Below are 27,133 nucleotides of genomic sequence, written 5' to 3'. Positions count from 1 at the left end.
TGTTGCCACTACATTATTTGGTTAGTTTTCCCTACTGGTTAGATAGAAGCTTACTGGAATTTGTAAGATTATTATTATTATTATTCCAAATACTGGATATTATGTTCCATCCATTGGTGTGTTAACAACACCATCAGATACAATGAAATGCCAATTTTCATTCCACAGTGTTTCATTGTTATAATAAAATGTTACTATAACAGAGTCAGAGCCGAGATTGGGACAGATGAAGAGTGTCCAAACCAGCTGCACCACCGGAGGAGTGTTGGACCAGGAGCTCTGAGCTGTGCAGTTCAAGGGGCCAGATGGAATAGAGGAATTATAAAGTCTCCTCAGGCCTTAATCACCCGGAGCCGGAGACATAACAGCGCCCTCAGCTGGCCGGATGGGTGTATGGCGTTTTGCCTATGTATAAGAAGAGCGTCTGCACAGCCATAACAACTTCAAAGCCATAGTGGGAAACTGAGGGAGTGGCTGTTCCCTGTCCAGCCTGTAGAGCTCTGCATTTCATTGTATCACCCCATGAATGAAACATAATATCCAGTATTTGGAATAATAATAATCTTACAATTTCCAATAAGCCTCTATCTACCCAGTAGGGAAAACTAACCTGAATGATACTCAATATGGCCAATAAGCATTTTAAACAGGGATCCGGAGTATCCTTTCATCCTGCGTTTAGCAAAGCTTGAAACGAGCGGATTTTCACGTCACTGATGCAGCTAGCAAGCCGTGAATATCAATGTTTTATAAAGTACGATGTATAGTACTGGACAGTGCACAACAATATAGACAGCATAATGATAGGAAACAAGAACAAATTAAATAAATCAGCTTTCCGCATTGCAATTAACCTGCACTACACCATTGCTAACCATGAAACGTCCACCAGGAACTTACTTTACCTTCAAACCCACAATAAACTGACCAGTTAACACCATCACTTCGCATTAAAAATACTGCATGAAAACACCTCCAAACTCAGTCAACTCGCTGCACTCCTAATACGCATGCGCACCTCGTCCAGCCCCCTTGAGTCTTTGTTGATGAACGTGTATTATAGAAAATTAAACCAGGCTCATGAACTGTATGCATACACCACACTAATAGAAATATGAAAAGTATGTGAGCTACTCAAATAACGACCGGGTAAACCATAATGAGGACGATAATACATGAATAATATTAACCTCAACAGGCTGAACATTGTCGCACATGCGCGACTCTTCGCTCGGGAGAGAAGAGAAATATAGTAACGTCACCTCGCCCCGCCCACCACTCCGTATACACGAATGCTATTGGTTGTGGCCCTTGTTCATCAAATAAGGGCGGAAATGGATTGAACCAGCCTTTTCCGGGATCATTGTATTACAAAATAGCAGCGGCGGCCTCATCGCCAGTGAAGGACGGAAAGGGGTGTTTTTACTATTTCGTTACTTGTAGTGCATTTAAAACAACAACAACAACAACATGAGTCAATGCACTGGTATTAAAGACAGATTGTAGTATACGGGTCTTTTTCTGTAGCTGAACTGCAGGTCACGGGATTTAGGTAAGCTATCGATCATAAAGTAATGGAGTGAATAATGCACGGTGAAAGATTAGACGAACCAGATAGTACAGAGTATAATCAACACATTGCATTGTTTCAGCCGGGTTAGTACAGTTTCACAGTGGCGTCCATTGACACATGATTTTAGATCATGGGTACAGAAGTCAGCAAAGGCAATAAAAGGCGATTAAGCCCATCGGAGCTCGCCATTCCTCTCTAAATCAAAGAGGTCATCAGCCCTGATCCCGGAGAGAAGGAGGTTTGAAGGTACTTGAGTTGTGCTGTACATAACGTTCAAAGCATCCGTTTTGTGGATTTACAATAGCACGAACTTCTCCAGATGCCATTCATGTCACTGTTAATGAAAATACTGATACCCCTTTGAGTTCAATATGTAATGTATACGGTGTTTGTGATGAAATCCTGCAGTAGAGACCGACACGTTTTGACTTTGTGGGAATAACACACGTAGATACAGTAGGATGTGATATAAACATGCCCGTCAACTGCTGCAATGCAACCCTCCCCTGTAGCAGAGCTGCTTTTGAGGGGAATCCAACATACGTGTGGCTTTCACGCCTGTTTCTAGTCAACACATCCCCATTGTGTCAGTCTGAATGAACCTCGCCAGATTGGCTTTTGGTTTGCAATGGCGTAGATTGGGTTGTGTAAGAGTAGGTCAAAGGCAGGAGGTAGAGCGAAACTAATGTCCTAACCACAACAAACGTTAAAATTGCCATGCCTTAAAAGTATTTGTTAGCCACAGGCCCCAAACAGGTCTGTAAAGTGAAAGAGGCAGAGCAGTGTATTTCACCAAATGCTGCTATAACAGTTTAATTACCATGTCTGTCCTCTCCTCTCCTTTCTGTTCCACAAGAGTTCTTGCGAGATCCATCTATAAAGCGCTTTTAAGATGCCCCATTTCATTCGTGATCTCTAAGCAAGAGAAAGAAACTTGGCATGGGTTGTGATGTTCTTGGCAGTATTTGAAATGTGATACAGCAATCATCATTATTATTATTTATTCAGATGGCAAAAACGTTTATTTACATAAATTGTTGTCTTGTGTGAAAGAATAAATCCTTTGGTGTCGAATTACATGTTAAACACTTACATTTAAATTCTTTTTGAAGTTTACGGTGTTCTAACAAAGTCTTGCTTATTGTGCTTGCTCTCGTTTGTGTGGCAGGAACCAGCCATGTGGGTGGAGGTGCTCCAGGTGCTGCGCGGTGCGGGCAGAGTAGGCGTGGCCTTTGCCGAGACCCAGGGGGAGCTGCTCCGTATGGTGGCCTGTAACTCCAGCCTGGGTGGCGGTTTGAAAAGGGCACAGGAGGGTCTGGAGGTCTGCCTGACCAGCCTGCTGGCACACAGGGGGGTACGAACACGCGTCACAACCGCCTGATGGCCTGATGTCTGTGAGCCACCATCTCTACTCTAAACTGGACTCATGACTTTTCTGTCTCTCTTGCGTTTAACATCTTAACACTGGTCACACTAAAATTGTTTTTTTGTCATCAATTGAATTGACCTCATGACTTCTAACAATAAATTGTATTTATTGAAAAAAATGATTATTCTCCACTGCTGCCATGTCTTTTTGTGTCAATGTGCTAACAGTTCCTCTTCCTGCTCCCCTGTCCCAGAGAGGAAATCATGAGTTCCCAGAAAGCTCGGCCTGGGAAGAGATGGACAATGAAGAGGAACTGGCTAAGTGGACAGTGGGCTCTGAGCTTGCCCCTGAGTCCAGTGACATAGAGAGCCAGGGAGCCGCCCAGGCCCAGCAGCCATCCCAGGGTCTGTCCCAGCAGGCTGCGGGTCCGGGGGTACAGGGTGGCAGAGGAGGGCTGGGTGGTACAGGACTGGGGCAGACTGCCAGGCACTACCACCAGGACTCAGTGTTGGGCAGACTGACAGCAGAAGACATCAAGAAAGCCAGGGAGGCCAGACAGACCGCAAACAAAGGGCCCACCTACAGACTTGTCCGACAGAAGGTGAGCATTCCACGGACTGAAGGGTGGGGCGTGAGTAAGCTTTCTTTAGACTGATCCTTGGGGCATCAGCCTAGCCAGCCAGCACCTAAATATTTAATTTCAAATCTCTTCTACTTTACATTGCTTTCCGAAGACTCAAAAGCCCCGAGATATACTAAAATATTGTGCTGATATAAAATAACTATTGTTTTTCCTTTTATTGCTAAGGAATCTATTCAATTCTATATTACATTAGTTTTTAGATTCATATAATACTTATAGAACACATTTTTCTGTAATTTGGAACATAGTACGGAATATGTTTATTATTTATTTATGATGATAAGCCATTTCTATCCCTGACACAACCTTGTTCTTTGTCCTAGCTGAGCGATCATGCCAAAGAAAATAAGGTTCCGGTGTCCAGAATTAGTCGGCTGGCTAACTTTGGGGGTAAGAGCGCCATGTTGTTTTCCCTACAAAAGCTCCACTTCAAAGGAGCAACTTTTGTACACTAAGGAAATTATTCAACATTTTCCATAGTGATTAGTAGAATCATTGCATGTCCCTCACTAGGACTGAAATCTTTGGGTGGGTGGACTGACTGATAAATATTTGCACATAATTCCAAATTAGAAGGATTATGTAGGAGCATTGTCTTGGTATAATAATTGTACTGGTCATTTGAGCTGATTTGATATTGGAAAGAGTAGAAAAGGCAAACAAAAAGAATAAATTGGGGATGCTATTGTTATTAATAAGTACAGGTCCCATTTCCCTGCAGGGCTGGCTGTCGGCCTGGGGCTGGGTGCGATAGTGGAAGCTGCCAAGCAATCTTTTGGAGGGAAACAAGCCACAGGTAGGCCACGAGGGGGAGAGGAATGGAGGGGGGGTGAGGTCAAAAGTTATTTGTTTTAATTCATTTGAGTCCTGAGTACATTATTAATGAAGTAGAGAGATGTTCTCTAAGAATCCCCAATAATCTGTGGGTTGGCTTGCTATGTCATCTTAATAGATATAAGATGGAGGACCCAGTATATTGAAATATCAGTGCCATCCTGGAAACACGAGGGCAGTATATGTGAATATAGCAACTTTTGCTCTCCTTCTGAGAAAAAGTGTAGGTGGTCAGGACTCTTCATTTTGACCAATCTGCTCTCTTCAGGCCAGGGGGCATTGCTGGACACCCCCTTGCTTTCCGAAGCCAACGCAGAGAGGATCGTACACACGTTGTGCAAAGTCCGGGGAGCTGCACTGAAGATCGGCCAGATGCTCAGTATTCAAGGTGGGCCTCACTTCTGTGACCACAAGGGTCTGCAGTTTGCTGAAGTATTTCCAACCATTTTAATTGCTGACTGATTGAAATAAATATAAATATAGTTTTGAAAGTTTAATCATAAAATTAACTTGGTGATTTAAAATTAAGTTACACACACAGGACTTGATTGAAATGACAATATAACAATGTAAAAACAACAATTCGTTCCATATATATGTGCCTTACCTTTACTTGATATAATATTTTTAAATGTAATTTTAGATATTAGAAAAATCACACGCCACCTAAAATCAAAACCTTGAGGAACAACCGATCACAGCTTGGTGTTCTCCTTAGAACAGACCGCTAGTAAACTGCCAATCAGATCAGAACAGTGTATATGTCGCCCACACCAATGACAACAACAATGTATGCATTCTGTTTGGACTAGAAGCTGCTGAGTGAAAAAACGTAATCGCTGGTAGTCCTGCGCGCTTTTGAGCATTATGGTTCTGTAGTCCAGATCTAATGTTTGTTAGTCCTGGTTGTCCGAAGTAAGGATGCGTACGCTCACTATATGTTAGTGTTAAAACCAGGAATGTAGCCTTAGAGAAAGTCATATGCTAAATAACCTGATAATAATAATCCAGACAGACATATGCGATTAAAAAGCATGATGTCTGTTTGCCTTCCTGCAAGAAATGCTGTAGTCTGCAGTCCCAGAGTGTAAAACCTTAGATTTGTCACGCGGCTTGCGATGGGATGTTCACTGGCGTCACTGCAGTGATGTTTTGTGTGTGTTTTCAGACAACGCTTTCATCAACCCCCAGTTACAGAAGATCTTTGAGAGGGTCCGGCAGAGCGCGGACTTCATGCCGACCTGGCAAATGACCGTAAGTAGCGGAGCATTTCTGTACCAGGGCTCACTGTGCCGAAATCACAGATCGCAGCTGAGAAAGTCTCTCCCTTCAGCCTGTTGAGGAGAAGCATTGTTTGTCCGCTCTACTTCAGAGGGTTTTGTCATCCTGGTTTTGCCCCCAGCTCTCCCCATCAGCAGTAGCTCATAAATTAGAGTCTTTTGGCCTATCGTGTTCAGTTTGCTTTCTAGTAGGTTATTGATTTTCAGCCAGATATTTCTTAAAGGAACCCATAGGGAGTCTGCTTCAACTCACTGGGTAGCTTGATAGACTGTTCATCGGGTTTTGCTGATTCTGCATTCTGTCTGTGTCCGTCTGTGCAGAAAGTGCTAGCAGAGGAGCTCGGGTCAGACTGGAGGGATAAGCTGGAATCCTTTGAGGACAAGCCCTTTGCCGCTGCCTCCATCGGACAGGTGCACTATGGGGTGCTAAAGGAAGGCAGAGAGGTGGCCCTGAAAATCCAGGTTCGTCCCAGGCTTGATGATTAACCTTCCTTTTGGTCCATGGCCTCCACCTATCAATCAATCCACTGCAGCCCAATTTCTCTTTTTAAGGGACCATTGCAGATTAATTATCTTACGCATCTGTTTCATTGGTAGGCTTGACTGCCATCCTGAGGTTTAGGCCATTTTAGGAAGTATGTTAGTTGTTGATTTCCCCAGTGATTTGTGCATTGGAGATACGTCTGCCCTTTAAAAAGACCTTCTGTATTTAACACCAGATGCAGTCCACAGGTAGGTTAAAGCAAATGCAGCCTCTCAGCCTTAGCTAGCGATGCTTCCTTTTTCCTGACATGGCCTGACCTGTTTGATAGCTCAGCTTAAGTTACATGCATCTGTTAAACTAATTGACCATTAACAATTTGCATATCTTGATTTTCCTGTGCAGTACCCTGGCATAGCGCAGAGCATCCGCAGTGACGTGGACAACCTGATGTCTGTGCTGAAGATGAGTGTGGTTCTCCCTCAAGGTGACGCACCCCCGGTGCCTGATGGTTTTTGTTCCAACAGGAGCTCTCTGTAACTCAATTAATGGAACTAGGCTTATTTCAGATTTTTGCCATTTATCATTATAGCTGATTTACTTACAATATGTTGAGTTACTCATGATTTTGTCCCCACAAAAGTCTGCAGAGTAGTGGTAAATGCATCCAGGTAATCATTTTATTAGACCAGTTACGGAGCTGAGGGCTGGGTTAGGACAAAAACCATTAGACAGAACTGAAGTCTGCCCCCTCTGCTTAAGGGAATGCAACAAGAAGGGTGACACCCATACTCTAAAGGAGAGGCCCCCAAACCTGGATCTGGAAGAGCCCAGCGGGTTTTCCAGCTCTCTTAAAATCATTGACCCCCCTCACAACATGATTAAATTGGTTCTGTGACAATACAGTGAGGGGAAAAAAGTATTTGATGCCCTGCTGATTTTGTACGTTTGCCCACTGACAAAGAAATGATCAGTCTATAATTTTAATGGTAGGTGTATTTTAACAGTGAGAGACAGAATAACAACAAAAAAATCCAGAGAAACACATTTCAAAAAAGTTATACATTGATTTGCATGTTAATGAGGGAAATAAGTATTTGATCCCCTATCAATCAGCAAGATTTCTGGCTCCCAAGTGTCTTTTATACAGGTAACGAGCTGAGATTAGGAGCACTCCCTTTAAGAGAGTGCTCCTAATCTCAGCTCGTTACCTGTATAAAATGCAAGATTTGCATGATTTGCATGTATATACCTGTACATGCAAATCAATGTATAGCTTTTTTGAAATGCGTTTTTCTGGATTTATTTGTTATTCTGTCTCTCACTGTTAAAATACACCTACCATTAAAATTATAGACTGATCATTTCTTTGTCACTGGGCAAACGTACAAAATCAGCAGGGGATCAAATACTTTTTTCCCCTCACTGTAATTACTGTTAAAGGTCATTAAAAGCTCAGGTGGAAGGAAAACCTGACCCCTGCAGCACCAGGATTGTGTTCCCCCACCCTTACAGCCTGAGAGAACTGACAGAGATACTTGTTCACAGTGTGTTTCACAGCCTTGGCCTTACTGCTGCAGTTCTCACCAGGGGCGTGCTCACTGTTGGGTTGTGTGTTTGTGTCTGTGTGTATTTGTTTGTGTTCGTGTTAAGTGTGATCTTTGCCCATCTCCCAGCAGCCTCTGAAATTCTTTACCCAGCTCTGTCCATCTTCCAATCATGTCTAAAAACATCCACATTCATAACTGTGTGATAATGCGATTAGCTCTGGGTATACGTCACCTTTTTCACTTATGTAAAGCACTTTGGGATAGCAAGGGCGCTACATGAAATAAAGGTATTGTTGAGTTCAGAATTAATTTCTCTTTTTTTTATTTATTTTTTCTTCTGTGTCTCAGGCTTGTTTGCAGACAGCAGCCTTGAGGTACTTCAGAGGGAGCTGGAGTGGGAGTGTGATTACAGAAGAGAGGCTGAGTGTGCCAGACGCTTCAGGTATTTGGATGTATAATATAATTTAGCATTAGAATAATAATTATGAATAACCAGACATTTGAAGGTTGCCGCATAAAGTGTTTGGTGTTGACTATTGGGGCCAAGGGTTAGGGTTGCTTCTATAGTTTGATGGTCATGATGCTGCAGGCTGTCTTGATCAGTGCTGCGGTGCTACTGCTGTACTGTCTGTTGATGGGTGTCTTGCTGCCCCGTCTTAGGAGGCTCCTGGAGGGAGATTCATACTTCCGGGTGCCAGTGGTGATGGACGAGCTGACGACAGGCAGGGTGCTGTGCATGGAGTTGGTGTCTGGAGAGCCTCTGGACTGCTGTGTGGATCTGGACCAGGACACTCGCAACCAGGTACAACACCACCTCCCTGACAGGGACTGGCCTGACCAGCTCTGAGTGAAATATATCATTTTAACACTGCTGCCCTGGGTTTGCCTAGCGACTCATGGCATGGTCAAAATCTATCTTGTCAGGCCCAGTTATCTCACTCTTCGCAAGCATGAGTCAGAGGTATTGAAACAGTAGCTGTGGTTGTGCAAATCTTCCCAAAAATAAGGGACTATTGCAATCGGACACTATATCAAAAAAATACCCCCATCCCTCTCACCACTGCTTTTTTCATCTGCAGTTCTCCCCTCTCAGTTCTGTTCCTGAAAGAAACACTTTTTGAATCTGCAGTGGCTTTATCTTACAAGCCCTTTTCAGATTAATCAAATTTAGTAATCATTTTTTAGGAGCATTTAGTTTAAAATAAGATTAAAAAAAAAAAAGAAAAAACCTTAGCTGAACCACTTTTTTATTTTTTATTTTTATATGTAAAGAAGCTTACTTCCCCTACCAGTGTCCTACAAATCCCAGTAAATAAGAGTGTCTGGGGCATGAATTTGACTTGCTGTTCCCTGATCTACGCTGATTGCATTCCCTCTGCTCTGGCTCACAGATCACATAAGGTCTGGCCTGGTTTAAATCTAGGGCTTACGCTGTCATTGATCTGGTCACGCGCTGGTGGCTCCTGACCTCCTGACCTGAGTAGAAACATTACTGTGCTATGTTCTGTCACCTGCTTTAAAGAGAGGGGGAGGAGGATTATCTATGGATTCCTATGTGCCCATTGTCTTTACAATGTAAGCTGTGCAATTATCCACAAGAGTGCTATGAATTTGCACTTGACAAACAAGACAGAGGGGAAGGGGGGGATTGATCTCAGTGGATTTCAATTAGTGTTGTCAGGGCACTGCCTGTGTGACAGTGTCTCTTTTCTTCGCTGCTTCATTGCTGTTGCACATGCTCTGGTGTGTGTTATCAGATCCAGTGCTGGCCATGATGAATGTGCACTTAGGGATACATGGGAAAAATAGGCTACACAAGGGGATTGCATTGAGCAGCCCCATACAGTGGACCCTACAGTTATAGCCATAACCCTCAGTCTGTCTTGCTCCTCCAATTCCCTCACATGACAATTACAGGGCTTAGGATTTATACCATGTCCAGGAGTCATGCAGAAAAGGTGGGTCTGTAGTACTGTCTCTGGGCCACTTACTCTAAACCAGGAGATTCCAGTCTTCATAAGCCAAACGGGTTTTCATTGCACCCTAGGTCTTAATGACTAATAATTGTAGTGATTATTACGATAAGATCTTACTGCACCTGTTGAGGGAGGCAACCATTAGGCCTAGGCCAGAGATTTGCTTTCTCCTACAGTCCGTCATCTGATAGGAGTTTGTTTTTCTCTCCTTGGTGCCTAATGGTTTATTTATTTATTTCTACACCATATATGAATCGCTTCAGTCTGTAAAGTGCTCTGTGCCTACCTATAGCAAATAGGAATTCATTGATTGATTCCAGTTGCTCATTGAAAGGGACCTATAAAACCTACAGGAGCCCGGCCTGTGAGGACTCGATTTTCCACATCCTGACAGCTTCCATCCCAATATGTATTCCACAGTCTCACCTGCTGGAATTATATTGAACAATTGGAAATCAGTTGGCTATTACAGAAAAGCTTATCAAAGTTTTTTTTTTTTTTTTTTAACCAGATACTGAGATGTTCAGTGTCTTTCTGTCCACCTTGCTTCTGACTGGCTTGGGATCTGCTCTTTTTTCAGATCTGTTTCAATATCCTGCAGCTGTGTCTACGCGAGCTCTTTGAGTTCCGCTTCATGCAGACCGACCCCAACTGGTCCAACTTCTTCTACGATGCCGAGCAGAACAAGGTGCGTCTCGCCGGGCTTCAAAAGAGCCCCAGTGCACCCGGTACAGAATCCGATGGCTTGTTGACTAGTTTGTGTATTTCCGTCCTCGCCTTCTGCTCCATCCAGGTTCAAATAAAGAATATCCATAGTCCAATTGAGGGTTAAGTTGGTAACCACTCAGCCTTCAACTGAACTAGTGATGCTTTTCAACATGTTTAACTGCTAATAAATAATCTTTATCACTGTACTTTTTGCTGCGCCTCATTTGTGTCAGTTTAGTGTGCTTTACTCAGTTGGCCCCAGGTAGAAATTGGATTGATTTATTGTCAGTGTTTGATGCACTGCAATTCCCACCACTGCTAAGTGATAAACTATGGAGAGTTGTCAGTGTTTGATATTCCTTTCTCAGTTACTCCAAGGTGACGCTATCTTTTTTTTTTTTTTTTTTTTACACATGTTGCTCAACACAACGCTGAATACACAACGAGATCTTATTAGTACACTGTGTCTTTAAGTGGACTCCCCTGTGCTCTCTGATCCCACCTGACCCGAGCTTTTATTTCTAGGTCACCCTCTTAGATTTTGGAGCATGCCGTGAGTACAGCCAGAAATTCACAGACAACTACATTGAGGTAGGTGGACTTGTCATATCACTGAATGCCAAGGCTATATACAGTATCGTGCCAATAGGGCAATAATTCCTCTGCCAGCAATCAATTGTACCTGAGGTCATGTGCTATCGACTGGGTGCAATTTTTCTGAAGTGATTGCCAGTACGTACTGTGATATTTTGGTCCGCATTGATCTACCATTACAATCACGTAACATTTCATTATCCAGATGAGAAACTGCACTGCAGGAGCAATGATAGTTACTTTGACATGTAGGTATGAAATATATGCATTGTTGACTGTTGTTTTGTGGTGTTTGCCTGCTGTTGCATTCAGGATCAGGAGTGTGACTGGGTGGGCAGGGTCAAGTCCCCAAAGAGACAAACTGTCATTTGACTGGTGGGAACTTGGGCTCATCCCTGTTGGGCCCCCTCTGTGTCTTTCAGGTGGTGCACGCGGCCTCTGTTGGAGACCGGGAGACCATCCTCCAAAAATCCAAGGACCTCAAGTTTCTCACCGGCTTTGAGAGCAAGGTGTGTGCCTTCTGTGCATTTATTTTACTCTGGCTGCATTTATACCACCATCCTGTGAAAGATTAGAAAGTAGTTGTGACATAAACTAAATCAAGTGTATTGGTAAAAGCTAAAAGTTTCTGCTCACTGAGATCGGATCCCAAACACCATCTGTTGGCTCTGCTGCTTGCTCACTCGTTCTTACAGCCGGTTTTGTAATCTGTAATCCCGCCTCCTTAAACGCTGTGGCTGTCCATGCTGTGTTCCGGTATCTCGTGCTGTATTTGTACAGCATGGTGTCACGGGTTTAAAATGCCACCTGCATTTTGTTAGACCACTTTGCTTCGCACTGCGCTGTGCAGCTGTTACAACAGTGTTTTGTTTGTATAATGGGTTTCTGGCCCTGGTCCTGGAGAGCCCCTGCTCACAGATTTTATTTGGTCACTCCTGTAGTGTCAATTTATAATTACTTGGAACCATTTAATTGAGATCAGTTAAGCAGCTTTTCCAGTTAATTATATATTTTGCAGATTGGGACAAAATACCTGAATAACCCTTCTGCCCTTGAGAGCCAGAGCTCCTTGCATAGAACGAGGGACTGTACTTGGTAATTGGTCAATAGCTAACATGTGTTCCCAGTCTTTAGAAATCAAATTTTGAATGACTTAACTGGATTGTGGCTCTCCAGGACCAGGAACAGTGAACTCGGTTTGCCACTTTAGATAAAGGCATCAAGCAGATGTTAACATGTAGAGAACTGAGTACATTCTGTGCCTTAACTGTATTAACCCTCTCTCTCTCTCTCTCTCTCTCTCTCTCTCTCTCTCTCTCTCTCTCTCCCCTACTCTCTTGCTTACTCTTTTTTCTTCATTTGTCCTCTCTCTCTCTTTCTCTCTCTCCCCTTCCCTCTCTGCCCCCTCCTTGCCCAGGCCTACGAGGAGGCCCATGTGGACGCAGTGATGATCCTGGGAGAAGCCTTTGCCTCCCGGGAGCCCTTCAACTTCGGGGCCCAGAGCACCACACGCCGCATCCAGAACCTGATCCCCGTGATGCTTCGGGACCGCCTCACTCCCCCGCCCGAGGAGTCCTACTCCCTGCACCGCAAGATGGCCGGCTCCTTCCTTATCTGCTCCAAGCTGGGCGCCGTCATCCCTTGCCAGGAGATGTTCCACTCCATCTACCTCCGCTACCAGCAGGGCCTCCGCACCAGGGCCTAGAGAGTCCGACAGGCAGGCAGGCAGGCAGGCCCCGTCCCCTCCCAGGTGCCTAAGTCAGGGGAGGGAGGGAGCAATGGCGGATACATGGCAGCTTGGGAAATGTGTGTGAGGGAGAGTCTGTGTCTGCATTGATTCATGCAGACAGATTCAATGTGTAACAGGTGTGATGATGCGAGGGGGGATGTGAGTGACTCAGTGTAGCCTGGGTCCCATAGCATTAACGTGCCAGCTCAAATTCACACTGTGCCACCTGATGTGGGATCAGGAAAAGGTCAGGATTTGGGAGGGAGAGGGGGGAGAAGGGGTCAGCTATGGAGTTTTTTTTTTTTTTTTTGGGGGGGTCATCTTTGACCAGTTGTGCAGTAATGGTAGTCATCTAGAGTCTAGATTCTAGACTGTCTCCATCAGTCAACCCAAGCCAAAGTGCGTTCCCTGCACATCCTGCCAGTAAGCTTTTTGAAATTGATCGTGAGGAAGCTAGGATTATGTAAAGTCCCGGGTCAGGGGCCTGTTTTTTTCTCTACGGGATCTCCTGACACCACATCTTCCACATCCTTCTCTGTGGTCACTAAGGGCAGAACTGCTGGTGAGACAAACCATTTTTAACTCTACCAGAGTGTGGGCTTTCTGCTGTGGTGTTTTTTGTTTTGTTTTTCGTTCTATCAAAAATGCTGGAAATCCAGATTCTTTTAAGTTAATACCGAAGCCTTCTTGAGTGTGTTTTATTTGTCACAGGGATAGTGAACAGTACACAAGGGCCTTTCTTCCGCTCACCTCTCTGGGGTGTTTTGGCATCTTAGGCTGCTGTAAGTGTGTCTGTGTGTGTTGTGGTACTGTATCTCTCATGCTCGGTCATGGCCTGTAGATTGTTTTTGATTGTGTTCTGTAAGCATGCTGTACCTTAATAAAACACCCCATATTTGTATTTGAAAATGAGTTATTTCTATCGATTTGATTTATGTATTCTGCTCACATCACTGAAGGCGCTTGCCGGATGAGTCCAGCATTTTACCTCACTGTCAACAATCCTGGGTTCTTTTCACCCGGCCTTGGCATTTGTTTTTAAAGTTTTTTTTTTTTTCACGTTCTTTATTTTTATAATGGAGCTCATTGGTAGCTATATCTGGGAATTCTGTATATAGCTTTTCAAAATGCAGCGTCCTTCTGAATCTCAAGGTAGCGAATCAAAATTTCCAGTGTCATCTGTTCAGATAAGCCCTGTCTGCTCTCATTTGCTTCTCAAAGATAGAGTGGCACACACTTAAAGATAGACTCTGTAACCAGTGATTAGAAACTCGCTGATGTTACACCCATGCACAAGCAGAGTAACCACACTGAGACAAGTCATGCTTCTTCATATCTGTTGTATGGAAACCATAAATACGAGAACCAATTGTAATAATGTATTGTTAATATGATCACAAGATTCTCTAGGATAGTCCGAATGAATGTGGGTGAAACTGATTCGCATTTTTATTTGATTAGATAAAAGCTTAGTAGCTTCAGTAGATCCTGGCTGATCATTCTCGCTTGTATTCAATATGGTCTTGATCGCGACTTTCAGGTTTTCAGCCATTTCACGTTCAATCCAGATCTACTAGGCGCCTTATGTAACATGACAATCAATTTAAAATGCATCTTTTGTAAACTTAAAAATGAGCTCCAAGGATGAATAACACTTAAGGTCTAAGCTGGAATTAAACTGCTTTGTATTGAAATATGTATACAACCCTCCCCATCCATCCCCAACTAGTAAAAAGAAAAAAGTGAACCGATCTTTATCAATTGGATTTTTATTGTAGAAGAAGAACTGAAACATGGGCCTGTGTGTTTTCTGCTTGGTTTCTGTTTATTTTCATTTTTCTCCTACAGTGGCTTTGGCAGGGAGTTGGCATTTTATTCAAAACAAATGAACAGATCACCTGCTGTTCCCAGAAATGCCTCACGAAGAGAAAAAAAAACAAACCCAAACCGTAGCGTTATTATAACTGAGGCCACCGCCCATGAATAATTGAGCAGGCGTTCTTCCAATCAATACCGCTGTCACCCTGTGGCTGGGTTGCGGATTGAGAGAGAAACCGATCATGAATAATTCACACTCCCACTGAAACTTTGGAGTTGTCTAGCCTGCCATTAAAACAAAAGGCCAATGAGCTCCCGCACCACAGTGGATCCCAGGTGAGGAGCGAGTGCCTCAGCCAGGAGATTGATAGTTTGAGTCCAGCTGGTGGTTTTCAAGGAGCACAGCTGAGGTGCGCCCGAGCATCTGCGACCCGTGACTTGGGTGAATCCTCAGACTTTCCCACGCTCTCTCCCTGGCTGATGCCGTACCTGCGAGCTGTGAGGACTGTGTCCGTGGAGTCGTGGTAGCGTCGAGTTTGAGAGGAGACCAGCATGAGCGCCCCACGGAAGGAGAGGTTAGTATGGGTGTGTGGCCATCACAGACGACCCATAACTGCTGCTTGGTCCGGGTATGGGAGAGAATGGAGAGGGGGGCAGAAAGAGTCTGAAATCAGTAATGCACGAGATTGTCAAATTATTACTACTAGTACTAGTATTATGTTTGTTGTTGTGGCAGTGAGTATAATCTTGCCCTGATTATGATTATTCCTTTGGTGGGTATTATTATTCATTTTAATGTATTTAATTTGTTTTATAGGGTTGAAGCTTTTGTTTTTAACCAAGAAGAGTTGGTGGGGCTGTAACTGGAAAATACAATGTTAGATAAAACAAACAAAAAAGTTGTGATGTGTGACGCAGGGTGCCTGTGGGGGTTTACAGTAATCAGATTGAATGAAGTGTGCCAGTAAATATTTTTTACTGCTCTTGGCCCGATTGTGTAAACAGGTGTATTTTCCCTTACGCAGAAATAGCAGGTCTGAACAGGTGGGTTTTTCAGCAAGTGGCTGCCTGTGTAATTTAGTCAGGGTGACTGTTCCAGGGCTTAGTGCAGGGCTCAGCGACAGGAGGCTCTGGCTCTGTGGGCTTTACACTGTGCTCTGGGGACCAGCAGCATTCCTGCATTAGAGGAGTCTGCTTTGGAGTGACTCAGACACAGACCCGACAGGCAGGCCAGACAGGCCAACCAGAACACACCAAGTAAAGTCAAGATTTGTGTGTGCGCGCTGAAGGTTTCAACATCCCAAACCAAGTATGGGTTGGCATGAGACTAAGTGGCCAGTCAAACTTTTGTTGGCTGTTGTGTCCCTGCTCGCCCTGTTGTCGGAGGCAGGCCCATGCTAAGGCTCTGTGCTATAGCTTCTATCCTGCTGTGCTCCTGGGGATTATGAAATCAACATAAGCACCAGAGGGCGCCACTCTTACCTTAAAATGAGGACAGATTGGCATAGTCAAAATCAAAACTACTCGCGAATCGCAAATGCCAGTCATGTACCCGGTGGCGAGGTGTTTTATTGCCAGGGTCCACTTTCTACAACTTAAAAGCTCTCACATAGTTCTATAATTTATGTATTTGTTTTTGTTAGAAGCAATAGAACGAAGATGTTGACAATACCCGTGAATATTGATTAGATTAAGATTTTCTTCATTAATAAAAAATCGAACGTTTAGATTGTAATCATTTCAAGGTGCGTCCACTGATGCCTAGATGGGTTTAACTGCAGTAGCATGTAGCGTTATGAAGTCTGATTTTAACTTGACATGCTGTGTGGACGCTGTTTTGTTCATTCCCCGATCATACTGGTAGCTTGTGCTGTATTACCTTTTTGCAATACTTAGTAAGTGGATGCCATGGACCCCAGCCATGTTGTATTGATGAGATGACCGTTAAGTGCTCGTGTATTGTAGTCAAGCAGCACTAAGCTGTAGAGCCTCCCTATTGCAGATCTTCAGTATGAAAATCCGCTTTAATGGCCAGTCAGCATATAAGCAATATCAATTTATCCTTGAATGGCAATATGAGATCAAAGTAATAATAACCAGTGACTTGAAGGAAAATAACAAGCGTACAAAGCGTAATTATTAACGCAAGTGTGTGTGCAAAGCAGGGTACTGTAGTAGTGCATTTACAAAATAAAGTGGTTCTGTCCGAGTTAACATAGTCACAGAACGCGTAACTTTTGTTCGTGTACTTGTTACAAAATAAGTTTTTAATGAAATGACGCAAAATAAGGATTTACATTGACTCGCACCAAAAAAGTCCCAGCCATTACCGGGTTAAATCCCATGCTCTTTCGACTCGCATTAAACATCAATGGATCTGATTTGCATACCCCGGCGGTCTGGACCAATGGGCGAGCGCGGGGGGCGGGGCTAGCGGGTGGAGCCGAGAGTGGACCCAAATCTGTTCGCCGACAACTGGCCGGATCACAACAAAAGCGCCGAGCACCGCCGCGTCGCCGAGATTTCTTATTTTCTTCCTCACTGGATTGCGAGAATAAGCGACCAGTTCGGAATTGGTTATATGTAAGTGTCTTTATTATTTCCTTCCCTTTCCCCAAAGAAGAAGAAACCGCATTTTTAAAATCCGCTTTCTTTACACCGTTCACATTGGGCTGGATTACACAAAAGACGCAACGGGCAGCACACACCTACTGCTTTCAACGGTGAGTTGTTTTTGCGAAGCGTTTAGTTGACATACATCTATTCTCTAATACTTTTACGCTCTACAAAATGGCAATGAATTGTGTTTTTCGCGGCGTTTTGTACGCGGACTGGGTGGTGCGTTTTCGGCTGTGGCGGTTAGGGTTTTCGGTTAAGTTACCAGGATTCCGTTTCTGAATTGACATGAATTAATTGTGCTGGACATCTGTGTGACCGAGATGGGCCGGAGCTCAATCAGAGGCTTACATGTGTTGGTCTGTTTTGGTTTGCACAGGGCACTCTTCCTATGAAGTCTTGAATCGGGGGACAGGCTTTAGTACAGTTATGCAGCCTATACGTTGTGTAATATAGTTTAACACCGTAGGCGAGAAGAGAGAACTGTGGTGTCTTGTTTACAGGTGATTTGACAATATTAATGTTACCGACTTATTCATAATCCTCACAATTCAACCATTTATTCTTCACATGGCTCTCTGTACGACAGAAGCAATGCATGGGTATTATAAACTCGACCTGCGTGCAAATTCCTCTTCCCACGCAAACGGTGCATATAGTGTTGATGCACGACGTGCCCATGTGTTCCTGTGACGCGTAGTCGTGAAGTTCATTGTCAGTCCGCGTCCGCTGCTGTCAACGAAACGTCCCCGTCGTGCAACCCACAATCGTGACATTTTGTGGCTTGCAAATGTAACGCACATCATCACTCTTCGTCGTTGCTTGTCTTTATGCCCACAAGGAAGTAGCTCCCTTCTCCTGCAAAAGTAGATCTGACGAGTGCATCCTCCATTGTCGGCCCGTTCCGCTGGATCGACGCTCCTCCAGCACTTAGTTGAACCGCACGGGTCTGTACGAGGTGTCTGAGCAGCACTTCAAGAACCCCAGTGCTGCCAAAATGCTGGGCCAGATCAAACCAGTCATGTCGGAAACCATGCAGACTACACTTCGTTTGAAATATATAGGTCACCGCAGCAGAGAGAGATTGGCACCGACATCCAAATGCAGTTCCCAACGCAAGCCCGGGTTTACTGTGAAACATGTGTCCGCTGCTATCCCTGCATACATCATGACATGTATCTGTTCAGTGCGTGTTTTGCACAGCGTTGGCGAATGTCCTGTGCATGCATGAGAGACCCACTCAACGTCTGTGTGTTTTGGGTCCATATATGTGGGCATCCCCTTTCCACACTTGCATGCTCGTCACGGTTTCTTTGCAATATTATTTTGCGGGTGCAGATTCCCTAAATGATCCCCCTCTAGGTTTAGTGCTGAAAGTGGGCTGGAAAAAAAACTGCTGTTCTGTATTTGTAGCACGGCATGGTCCTGAACTACAGCTCGGCATGCAAAATAAACTGTAAAGAGGTACAAGCCGTGACTGGTTTGACGCTGCCTTGGTGGTTGTGCACATAGTTTGTGCGAAAAGGGAAACTAGCATGCACCTGACATATGTGAAAGGGCTTAAGATCCAGATTGTGGGCCGGGGTGAACAATGCCACCCTCCAGTATACTGCTCACGGCCATAGCCTGTGTTTTTCGGGGTTTCTATATGTGGGCCACTCTTTAACCTCCACACAATGAAGTGTCGCACAGAAGCACTCCAGCTTTGAAGAGCTTCCTTCCTGAGGCATTGCAGACAGAAATACAGCAGCCTCGACCGGCGAAACGGAAACCTTAGGAAACATGGGTGGCCAGGATGGGGGGGTCTTTCAAATCCTCCAACCCAAACCGAAGATACAACTGCCCTTCTTTATGGCACCGTAGTTTCATTTGCATTGAAGGGAAGGCATGGCTAATGTACACTTCTGCAGTGATATATGATGCACATATATGAAGGTGTAACTGAGTGATTTTGGATTTGTTGGTTTTGTTTAGCTGGAGCTATGAGTGAGAATCAGTGACTTAGAAGTTCATTTCTGAGCGTGCTTTCCAAAATACAGATACATTCCCTGTGCTCAAAAGAGGCAGTAGGATTTATATTGAAATGTGTCATCCAGTATTTTTATTTTTATTTGGAGAAGGATGCACAAATTATATACATTTGTAATGTTTTTTTTTGTTTGTTTTTTGTGGCACACCCATTATACAGTTATAAAGACACCAGGACAATCTGATAGGGAGAACCTGATGCTGTACTTTTCTTCCCACATAATATATCTTATTGTGTTCTCATGTGAACATTTGCATTAAGTGCAACTTCTCAGGAGACTTCTCCAAGTTTCATACTAGCCTATAGGAATAGGTCGCTAACTATTGTTTGAATTGGAAAAATCTATGGCATCTTTAAAACGTTTTCTCTAACCTTGGTCCAGTTGGTCAGCTTTATGTGTTCATTGAATGAGAAAACAGCAGGCTAATCTGGACATTAATGAGTTAAATCATTAAACCAAGAACTTGGCCAGAATCTCTCCAGAGACCAGGGTTGGGCCACCCCTACTGTAAAGCAGTGTAGGGGCTAAAGCAGTAAAGCAGGTTTAAAATGTCTTCAATTCCCCAGCTCATGCCCCTTTCAGAGTTTTTAAAATATTCCTTTTCATGTCAGTTTGTTTTCCCAGCACTCATTTCTGGCAATCAGCTGTAAGAAATCTGGGAAGGTTTAAGATTTATTTTACAACATGAAATACTGTTGTTTGAGTGGATTACAAGTAATAATCAAATTCCTGGGAACCCCCCCATGGATGCTTGTTTTCCATTCAGCTCAATTTAAATTAGACCTTTTTAAGTTGTCTTCAGCCCCTAAGAGATCAGTGATTTCAAGTTACACATCACATTTCACGGGTACCTTAAATACATCTTGCTAAGAACTTGCAAGGAAAGGGGGTGGGTGGGATGTCTTCTAAGCAAATCTATTTGTTAAGGGTAACATGCTGTAAATGAGAGCTCAGCTGGAGTGAAAACCATGAGATCTGGGTGGGGAAATGAACAGGAAATCAAACTGAGCTCCTGTAATAGGGTATTAGATGAGTAAAACTTGAAATTGCCAAGACTAATCCTTTAGCCCAACAAGAATCAATACCTCCCTGTTATACATTAAGGAGGCATTGTAATGGACTCTGAGATGCCACAGTCTGGGGTTAGTGTAGAGTGGGCACTCCTCTTTGGCCAGATAAGGTGCAAACAACACTGTTTCATTCTCAATTTGACTGTGCTGGCAGAGCAGAGCAGGGGGCGGTGTGGACATGGTGAGAATAAGAAAGCTTGTAAAAAAAGCTCACTGATCAGACTCCTTCAGAGCACTGGCCGTGCTGTTCACGTTGTCTTACAGAGCACAGTGCATTTATCTCTGTCGTCTCCATTTCCTCCCAAGTCTGTTTGAGGCGGAGATTGGGAGATAAGGCTGGGAGCCGGGAGAAAAGCATGAGAGTTCTACAGAGAATACATTTATCCACCTTCTAATGTAAGAGAGAAACCAATTGTGTGTGTGTGTGTGTTTGTAGAATTGCCAGTTTTCCCCTTTAGCTATTCAATCAAAACACCTTCATGTTTATTTCAAAACCCTACACACAGACGCACATTACATTTAGTGACACAAACTGGGTGTAACACAGTGGTTCGATATCAAAGTGTGGTCCCTGGGCTGATACAAATGCAGGTTGATCCAGAGATAATGACAACGTTTATACCGTTTGTTTCGGACATGAATTAATATTTGACTTAGTGTAGTTTACCTAAAATTAAATATCATGATTTAAAAGCAACAATTTCTGTTCAATGATTTTCATTAACTTTTTAATTTTACGTACAGTTTTGAGTAAGCCATTCCCAGTTAGCTGCTGCACTGTTAGACACCGAACTATTCACAGTGCAGCACAAGTTGTCCCAGTAGGATGGCAAATGAGAGGGGATAAGTAAAGTGCAGAGGTGGTATTAGGGTTATATGTAATGGTGGAATAAGATCTAAATGCCCTCCCTTAAATAGCTGTGTTTCTTTTTCTTTTATTAACGTTTTTATGTTCCAGTCATATGAGTAATTTTGTATTACTGGTATTCAGAGATAACCGATTGCGATTGAGAAACACTGGTTTCACAGAAAGTATATTCACTGAAGGATGCATTGATTTTTCCTGTGCATAGGTTGTCAGATTATTCCCGTTACACAAATAAATTGAAAAGCAACATTTCTAATTAAAACCCGATTATGCAATTGATCAGGACCAACATGGACCTGCTGGAAGTGTGCCTTTCCTCTGTTGGCAGGTGAATCGCTTTCTCTCCAGTCTGATTAATCGGGGGAAGTCCTGGCAGCTGTTCTGCAGTTTTTTTTCAGTCTCTCAGGTAGTGTCACTGTAGCTCCCTTTAAGAAAACACCCAATCCATAGAGATTGGGACACTGAGGACACCCACTTTATTTGTCTGTCGACTAGGTTTAAAGATATCTGGATTTGGAATGATGAGTGTAGCCTATTCTGTTCTATTCTGGCATCCTCACTCAGCAAGGCAATTCCAACAGACATTTGGGGCCACTGTCTAATCTCGCATCACTGGAACTCCTCATCCACCGTGGCTCAATGTGGATTCGAACCTGAAAGCCCTCCACGTTGTATGACTCCTCCTTGCTTTCTGGGGGCAGGTGACCCTCTGTTCTCTGTCCAATACTTTGGAAAAATAAAATATCGTCTAATATAGTGTAAAAATACCTTCTTTTAAAAAACAAATTCCTTCCCCCCCCCCCCGACAGTCACGCATCCCATTCACTTGGACTTTAAACCTCCTCGTATCTAAACTGAAGACGGGAGTTCTTTTCTCTGGCTTTGACCCTAGCTTGCTACTTTTATTTATTCATTTTCAGAACCACTGTTTGTTTTCACATGGCTCTCTGTTGAGCAGGGCTAATTGCATTCCATGATTGGGCAGCCCTCCTGTGGTTTTTATATTGTAACCAGCCTAGTAAAACGTCCAGTGCTCGTAAATGTTAATGTATATAATTCATCCATCTGCATGAACCAAAGTGCTTTGTCTCGAATTCTTTGCTGAGGGTCTATTAGCTGAATGTCATTTTTATTTTGGAAGGTGTTGTCGACTTGCACGATTCCTTTAATTGTCGGCAGTAAAATAAATAAATAAATAAAATACTGTATTATCGTAGCCTATTTTGCAACGAAAATCTGTCGGGTGCTTTGAAATTCGGCCCAGCGTGAAAAGACGCCCTAGAAAAAATAGCAACTGAAATTGAAATCTGCTTACTCCAATGCTGTTCAGGAACAAAGCTGAAAGCCAAACAGTTCTTTTTGATGTCTTTTCTCAGTCTAAAACCGTATAACCCGTTAAGTGATCAGTGTTTTCCGTTTTTTTTATTAATAATATTTAAAAAAAAATCCATTGTGCCTTCTGTATATTGATATCCAGAGTACAATAGTTCCAAATGCAGACTTGCTGCCTTGCCTGGTTTCTGAGCTGCTTTGTGAAGCCCAGTGTGAGATTTTGGAAGGTGAATTGATCTCTGTACCTTTGAAAGATAAGCAAACCCGTCGTCCCCTCTTGTTTTTCTCGGTAAAAGCATACAGTCCTCAGGTTATCAATGCAGTTGTTTTTTTCCCCCTGTTCTGAGGCAAATATCTGGCTGGGGGGGGAGCACTGGCTTTTGTGAGGTTCGACATTCCAGAGCAAAGTGTGATGTATTGACAGGGCCTTACCAGCACCCAGGCCCTCAGGAAACGAGAAAACACATACACACTGAATGCACTCAGTCATTTAATCACTGAGCCACTTTTCCTATCACATGAGGTGTATTACATCCAGGGTGCAGATGGTGACCGGAGGGGAGGCGGGCTCACAGACCCTCTGCCTTGCTCGCTCTCTACACACATTACAGATATCTTATCTGGCCTCTAAACACATCACATTACCTCCTCGGACTGCTTCTCCACTTTGTTGATTTTAGCGATCCATAGGAGGGAATTCTCTTGCCCAGTATCTAATCCACTTATCCCAATGCCTAGACCTTTTAAATACGTGATTGTTTGACAAGAGAAAAATCTTGGCACATGTACAGGGATGTAAAGAAGCCCTTTTTTAAGAATCAGAGGAATTGATAACTGATAGTTTGTCGTGGTGAAAAAATCTGAAGCTGGGAGAGCGTTCAGTTTGGCCATTGGGGTAGGGATCTGTAATACAAGCTCCACCACAGACCGGCGATGCTGCACGGGTGAAATATTCCTTTTTTGTGGTTTCCTGTTGACTGGACGGGCATCTTTCAGTGTGTCCTCCTGTGCCAGCATGGTGTCTTAAGAGAAATTGGCTCTTGTGTAACTTAGAGAGAGAGAGATTTGTCTGCACAGTACATCTTAACAGGGAAAGGGTGTGTGTGGGGGAGGGGGCAGTGAGCTAACTGACACGGGTGGAGAGCTCCGAGCGGGCCGTGATTGAGCGCAGAGAAGTGTGTGCTTTGAGAGGCGCTGACGCAGACTGGGAGTCTGAAGATGAACACGCCGGGCTGCTGGCCAGGGGGGTGGGGTTTTGTGGTGTATGGTATCTTAACGGCACCAATGTTATTACTCTTTGTATCCTGATGTAAATAATTGTTATGCAGTATATTGATCAAATATATTATTATTATTTCTTTCTTGGCAGATATCCTTCCCCAAGGCGACTTACTGTAATGACAAAGTGTTTTCACAAAACATGACATCATACAGTACGTGCAATTAGGCATGATACTCCGCATACATCCTGAAAGCAGAATAATATCGGTCCAAAATACAGATTAATAGATACAATAATATTGGGCGCAGTTGAAAATGAAAAACTACATAAGTAACATGGGAGCAATAGAGAGGAGTATATTAATGCAAGATAGAAGTGCATTAAAGTAATAGTGCCATATTACTGGTCCAGTGTGCACAATGGTGTATCAAGCAGTCGCCAGAAGGTGTTCAGTGTTCAGTGTTCCTGATTTAACTGGGTTTATTTATAATACTGTACTTTTATATATTTTTTATAAACCTGTCCTTATATATAGACTACCAAATGAAAACAAACAAAAAAATGATGATCATTAAGATCTAATCAAGTGGGTGTGCTGCTAGCATAAGCAATTGGAGATCTGTGTTTTAGATCTACCCGTGTCTCACCCATGCATCTCTACATCCAGAGGCTGTGAGAGCTCCATCTGTTTACCTTTGTCAGTCTGTCGGTCGACCCATCCTTCCACCAAACGGATGCATCACAGACAGTGGTTGCTTTGTCTGTCTGCCGAGAGTCCATCTCCACAGAGCAGATACTGTAACTGCACAGACCTATGGTAGTTGACTTAAACCTGTCTAATGCAGGCACAGTAATGTAGGGAGTAGGAGCTCTGTGCGTCTGTCGGTTGCAGGCAGACACGATAGTTTTTTTTTTCTCTTTGGTTTCTTTGTCTTCTCCCTTGCAGTGTTACTCTTTCAGTGCAGCAGAAAAGACATAGCTAAGTGAATTATCTCTTTGCAGCTCGGCAGCTAGTACTTACTTAACCAGGCCTTTCATAGCTGTCCCTTTAGGTTTGTGCCAGTGTAAGAAGACTCCTATTGAGAGAGCAGTGGAGAATGGGAGGATGAGGGGCGGTTGGGTTGGGGGGTCTGGGGTAGAGCTGCTGATTTGTGAAGTGTGTCTGTGTGGAAAGAGCACCCCCACCCCCCACACCTCCATCCATCCTGAACCATCCCACCTCTTCCCACTGTTGTGTTTATGTATAAGTGTAAGTTGGGGGGGGGGGGGGGCAGGCTATTCAAGACACCATGCTGATCACTGAATTTAGTAGTGTCCATGCAAAACAGGCCTGTAGAAATTCAGTGTGCATTACCCTCTATATCTCTTAGTATATCTGTCTTTGTTTTTCTCCATCTCTCTCTGTGTCCCTGTCACTTGATGCATGTTTTAGGTGTTTTAAGAAGGCAGGGTTGGGCAATTTACAGTACTGCGAGTGTGCATCCACCTCAGTGTGTAGAGGAGAATCAAAGCTTTTATGTTGTGGTTTGCTTGTGGAAAGCCTGTTTCTGCTGCCTAAGCACACTGCCAGCCCAGTGTGGGCAGCAGGTGGGTTCAGTGGGGGCTGTAATGCATCTGGCCACCAACTTGTAAACACTCACCAGGTCTGGGGCTACACTCGGAGGCTACACTCTGGGGCTGCTTGACACTCAGGCACAGCAGTCTCTTATCCTAGCATGCTCATTGCACAGGGAGGGGGGATGCACAGCAGCTCCAGGCCACAGCCTCCTGTGAAAACATACCCGAACTGAGTGACAGCCTCATAGCACATTTGCTACTTTTTTGTATTATGTTTGGTATGTATTATTTATTTTTGAGTCCTGGATAAGGTGCTTACACTAAAGATTTAAGTGCTTATATGCTTATGTCCTGCTGAGCCAAATATAAAAAAAAGCATTCTCCTAAAACTAGGCCCTATCGATTTCACAGCCTAACATAATTTTAAAATGAAAGCGTGAAATCGACTACCTTGTCACTTATTTATTTCTTCACTCGTGCTTTCAGCTTTTACAATTCAACTGTTAATAAGTCTCTGTATGTAGAGTCTTTTTGGTCATATCCACACTGTGCCCCTCACTGACTGCTTTATATTTTTATGGGGATGAGGTGGAGGTTCTCAGTAGAGGGCTGGCTGTTGGGCAGCATGAGCCTAAGGGTTCAAATAAATCAAACCAAAATAAAAATAACTGCGAGAAAAACGATTCAAAAAGTGGCAGATTTTTCTCCTGCCAGTGCCCAATCCCCCACGTAGCTTCAGATGCTCAGCTAAGACCTTCCTGTGCAGCCTTGGAAACTTACACATTTGCATGTTTCATTTTTCAGGCCTGTGGGAGGTGGGGGGACAGTAATGGAAAATGTGGATTAAAAAATGCTAAGATTACTCAATAGGGAGATGATGAAAGCATACTGTGTCAGTTTGGTTTTTCTGTACCTAATGAAATCTGAGCTCCATTGCAGCTGCCCCTCTCTGCCCCACAGCCCCAGCCCACTGGCACTCTGGGACAGTCCTGCCGTCCCACTGTGGAGCTCCTGGCAACAGTTGCTGAGCAACTCATCCTACAGTGGGTCAGGTGGGGTTTCTGCTTGGGCATCTAATTCCTGTGTAGATTTAAGACCGGACGTGCTTTTAAAGTTGCATCTCATCTTGACCATTAATTCCATTCTAAATCAGTACTTTTGCTTACCAGGATGCAACGCAACAATACTATATATTTTGCTTCTTTTTAAAAGAAAAGTTCTTCCCACAATTAAAAACAAAATAAAAGCAGTATTTCTGTTACCTCAATTTGTTATTTGTCTCCTGTTAAGTAATACACATTGGGGACAGTCTAAGAATATTGGACTATTGGGATGACTGGTATTAATTAACACAAATAGAGGAGTAAAAAGTCTGTTAGAAAAATAAAAGCAAAACCAGGAAATAATAATAACAATAAAAGAAAGTACAAGACTACAGCGTTGTCATTGAGATTTCTCATAGTGAAGTAATTTTTAGCATTTGATATGCGCCCCCCCATTGCAAGCCTGACTTTAAACACCTGTCCTGCCTTAAAGTGACCAGGTGGCAGCCCCCCAGACGGACCTGCTAGGTCTGCAGTGCAGGTCTCAGCAAAGCCACTGGAGAGAACCCTGATCCACCACAGGGTCAATATCCCAGTAACACCTGCAGACTGCGGCTGCGGAGTACTAGGCTAAGCTGACCTGAGGGGGGGGGCTACTGAAATTCTCTAGAGTGAGTCAGGCTGAAAGAGGCTGGGAAAATAGCTGTTATTTATTTTTTAATTAAAAGAACCTCCTACACTCAAATATATATATTAAAAAAAATCTATTTTCATTCAATATCTTCTCCCCCAGGAAGCCTTTTTCTTCAGTGTGGGGCTGCTGTGTGTGCTGGTTCAGAG

General features: G+C 43.7%; 2 protein-coding genes across 5 annotated transcripts in view; both read left to right on the top strand.

Annotated features, from left to right (window-relative positions):
* Window positions 1-1,354: 1,354 nt before the first annotated feature.
* Window positions 1,355-13,646, top strand: coq8b (coenzyme Q8B). Its single transcript, XM_066704026.1, has 15 exons — window positions 1,355-1,552; window positions 2,742-2,927; window positions 3,196-3,543; window positions 3,909-3,975; window positions 4,307-4,381; window positions 4,688-4,807; window positions 5,588-5,673; window positions 6,021-6,161; window positions 6,586-6,667; window positions 8,079-8,172; window positions 8,391-8,532; window positions 10,287-10,394; window positions 10,940-11,005; window positions 11,431-11,517; window positions 12,426-13,646. Exons 2-15 carry the CDS (start codon window positions 2,751-2,753, stop codon window positions 12,711-12,713), a joined length of 1,881 nt encoding a protein of 626 aa, XP_066560123.1. The 5' UTR covers window positions 1,355-1,552; window positions 2,742-2,750; the 3' UTR covers window positions 12,714-13,646.
* Window positions 13,647-14,843: 1,197 nt separating this feature from the next.
* numbl (NUMB like endocytic adaptor protein) overlaps window positions 14,844-27,133 on the top strand; it is a 61,192-nt gene continuing 48,902 nt past the window's right edge. Inside the window, exon 1 of one of the 4 annotated variants that reach the window (XM_066704020.1) lies at window positions 14,844-15,130. In XM_066704020.1, coding sequence (XP_066560117.1) covers window positions 15,108-15,130 — 23 coding nt within the window. In that variant the 5' untranslated portion in view covers window positions 14,844-15,107. Of the gene's footprint in view, window positions 15,131-17,030; window positions 17,279-27,133 lie in introns of those variants that run through there. The other 3 variants (XM_066704022.1, XM_066704025.1, XM_066704023.1) reach the window with 3 other exon arrangements.

This window comes from Amia ocellicauda, chromosome 5 (genome assembly GCF_036373705.1).
Source record: "Amia ocellicauda isolate fAmiCal2 chromosome 5, fAmiCal2.hap1, whole genome shotgun sequence".
NCBI classification, from domain to species: domain Eukaryota; kingdom Metazoa; phylum Chordata; class Actinopteri; order Amiiformes; family Amiidae; genus Amia; species Amia ocellicauda.
Note: the sequence above shows the minus strand (reverse complement) of the source record. Positions and strands in the feature narration are given on the sequence as shown.

Coding starts and splice junctions, on each gene's coding strand:
- coq8b (XM_066704026.1), top strand. CDS start 2,751: ATGTGGGTGGAGGTGCTCCAGGTGCTGCGCGGTGCGGGCAGAGTAGGC. Junction 5,674..6,020: donor TGCCGACCTGGCAAATGACC/GTAAGTAGCGGA, acceptor CCGTCTGTGCAG/AAAGTGCTAGCAGAGGAGCT. Junction 8,173..8,390: donor GAGTGTGCCAGACGCTTCAG/GTATTTGGATGT, acceptor GCCCCGTCTTAG/GAGGCTCCTGGAGGGAGATT.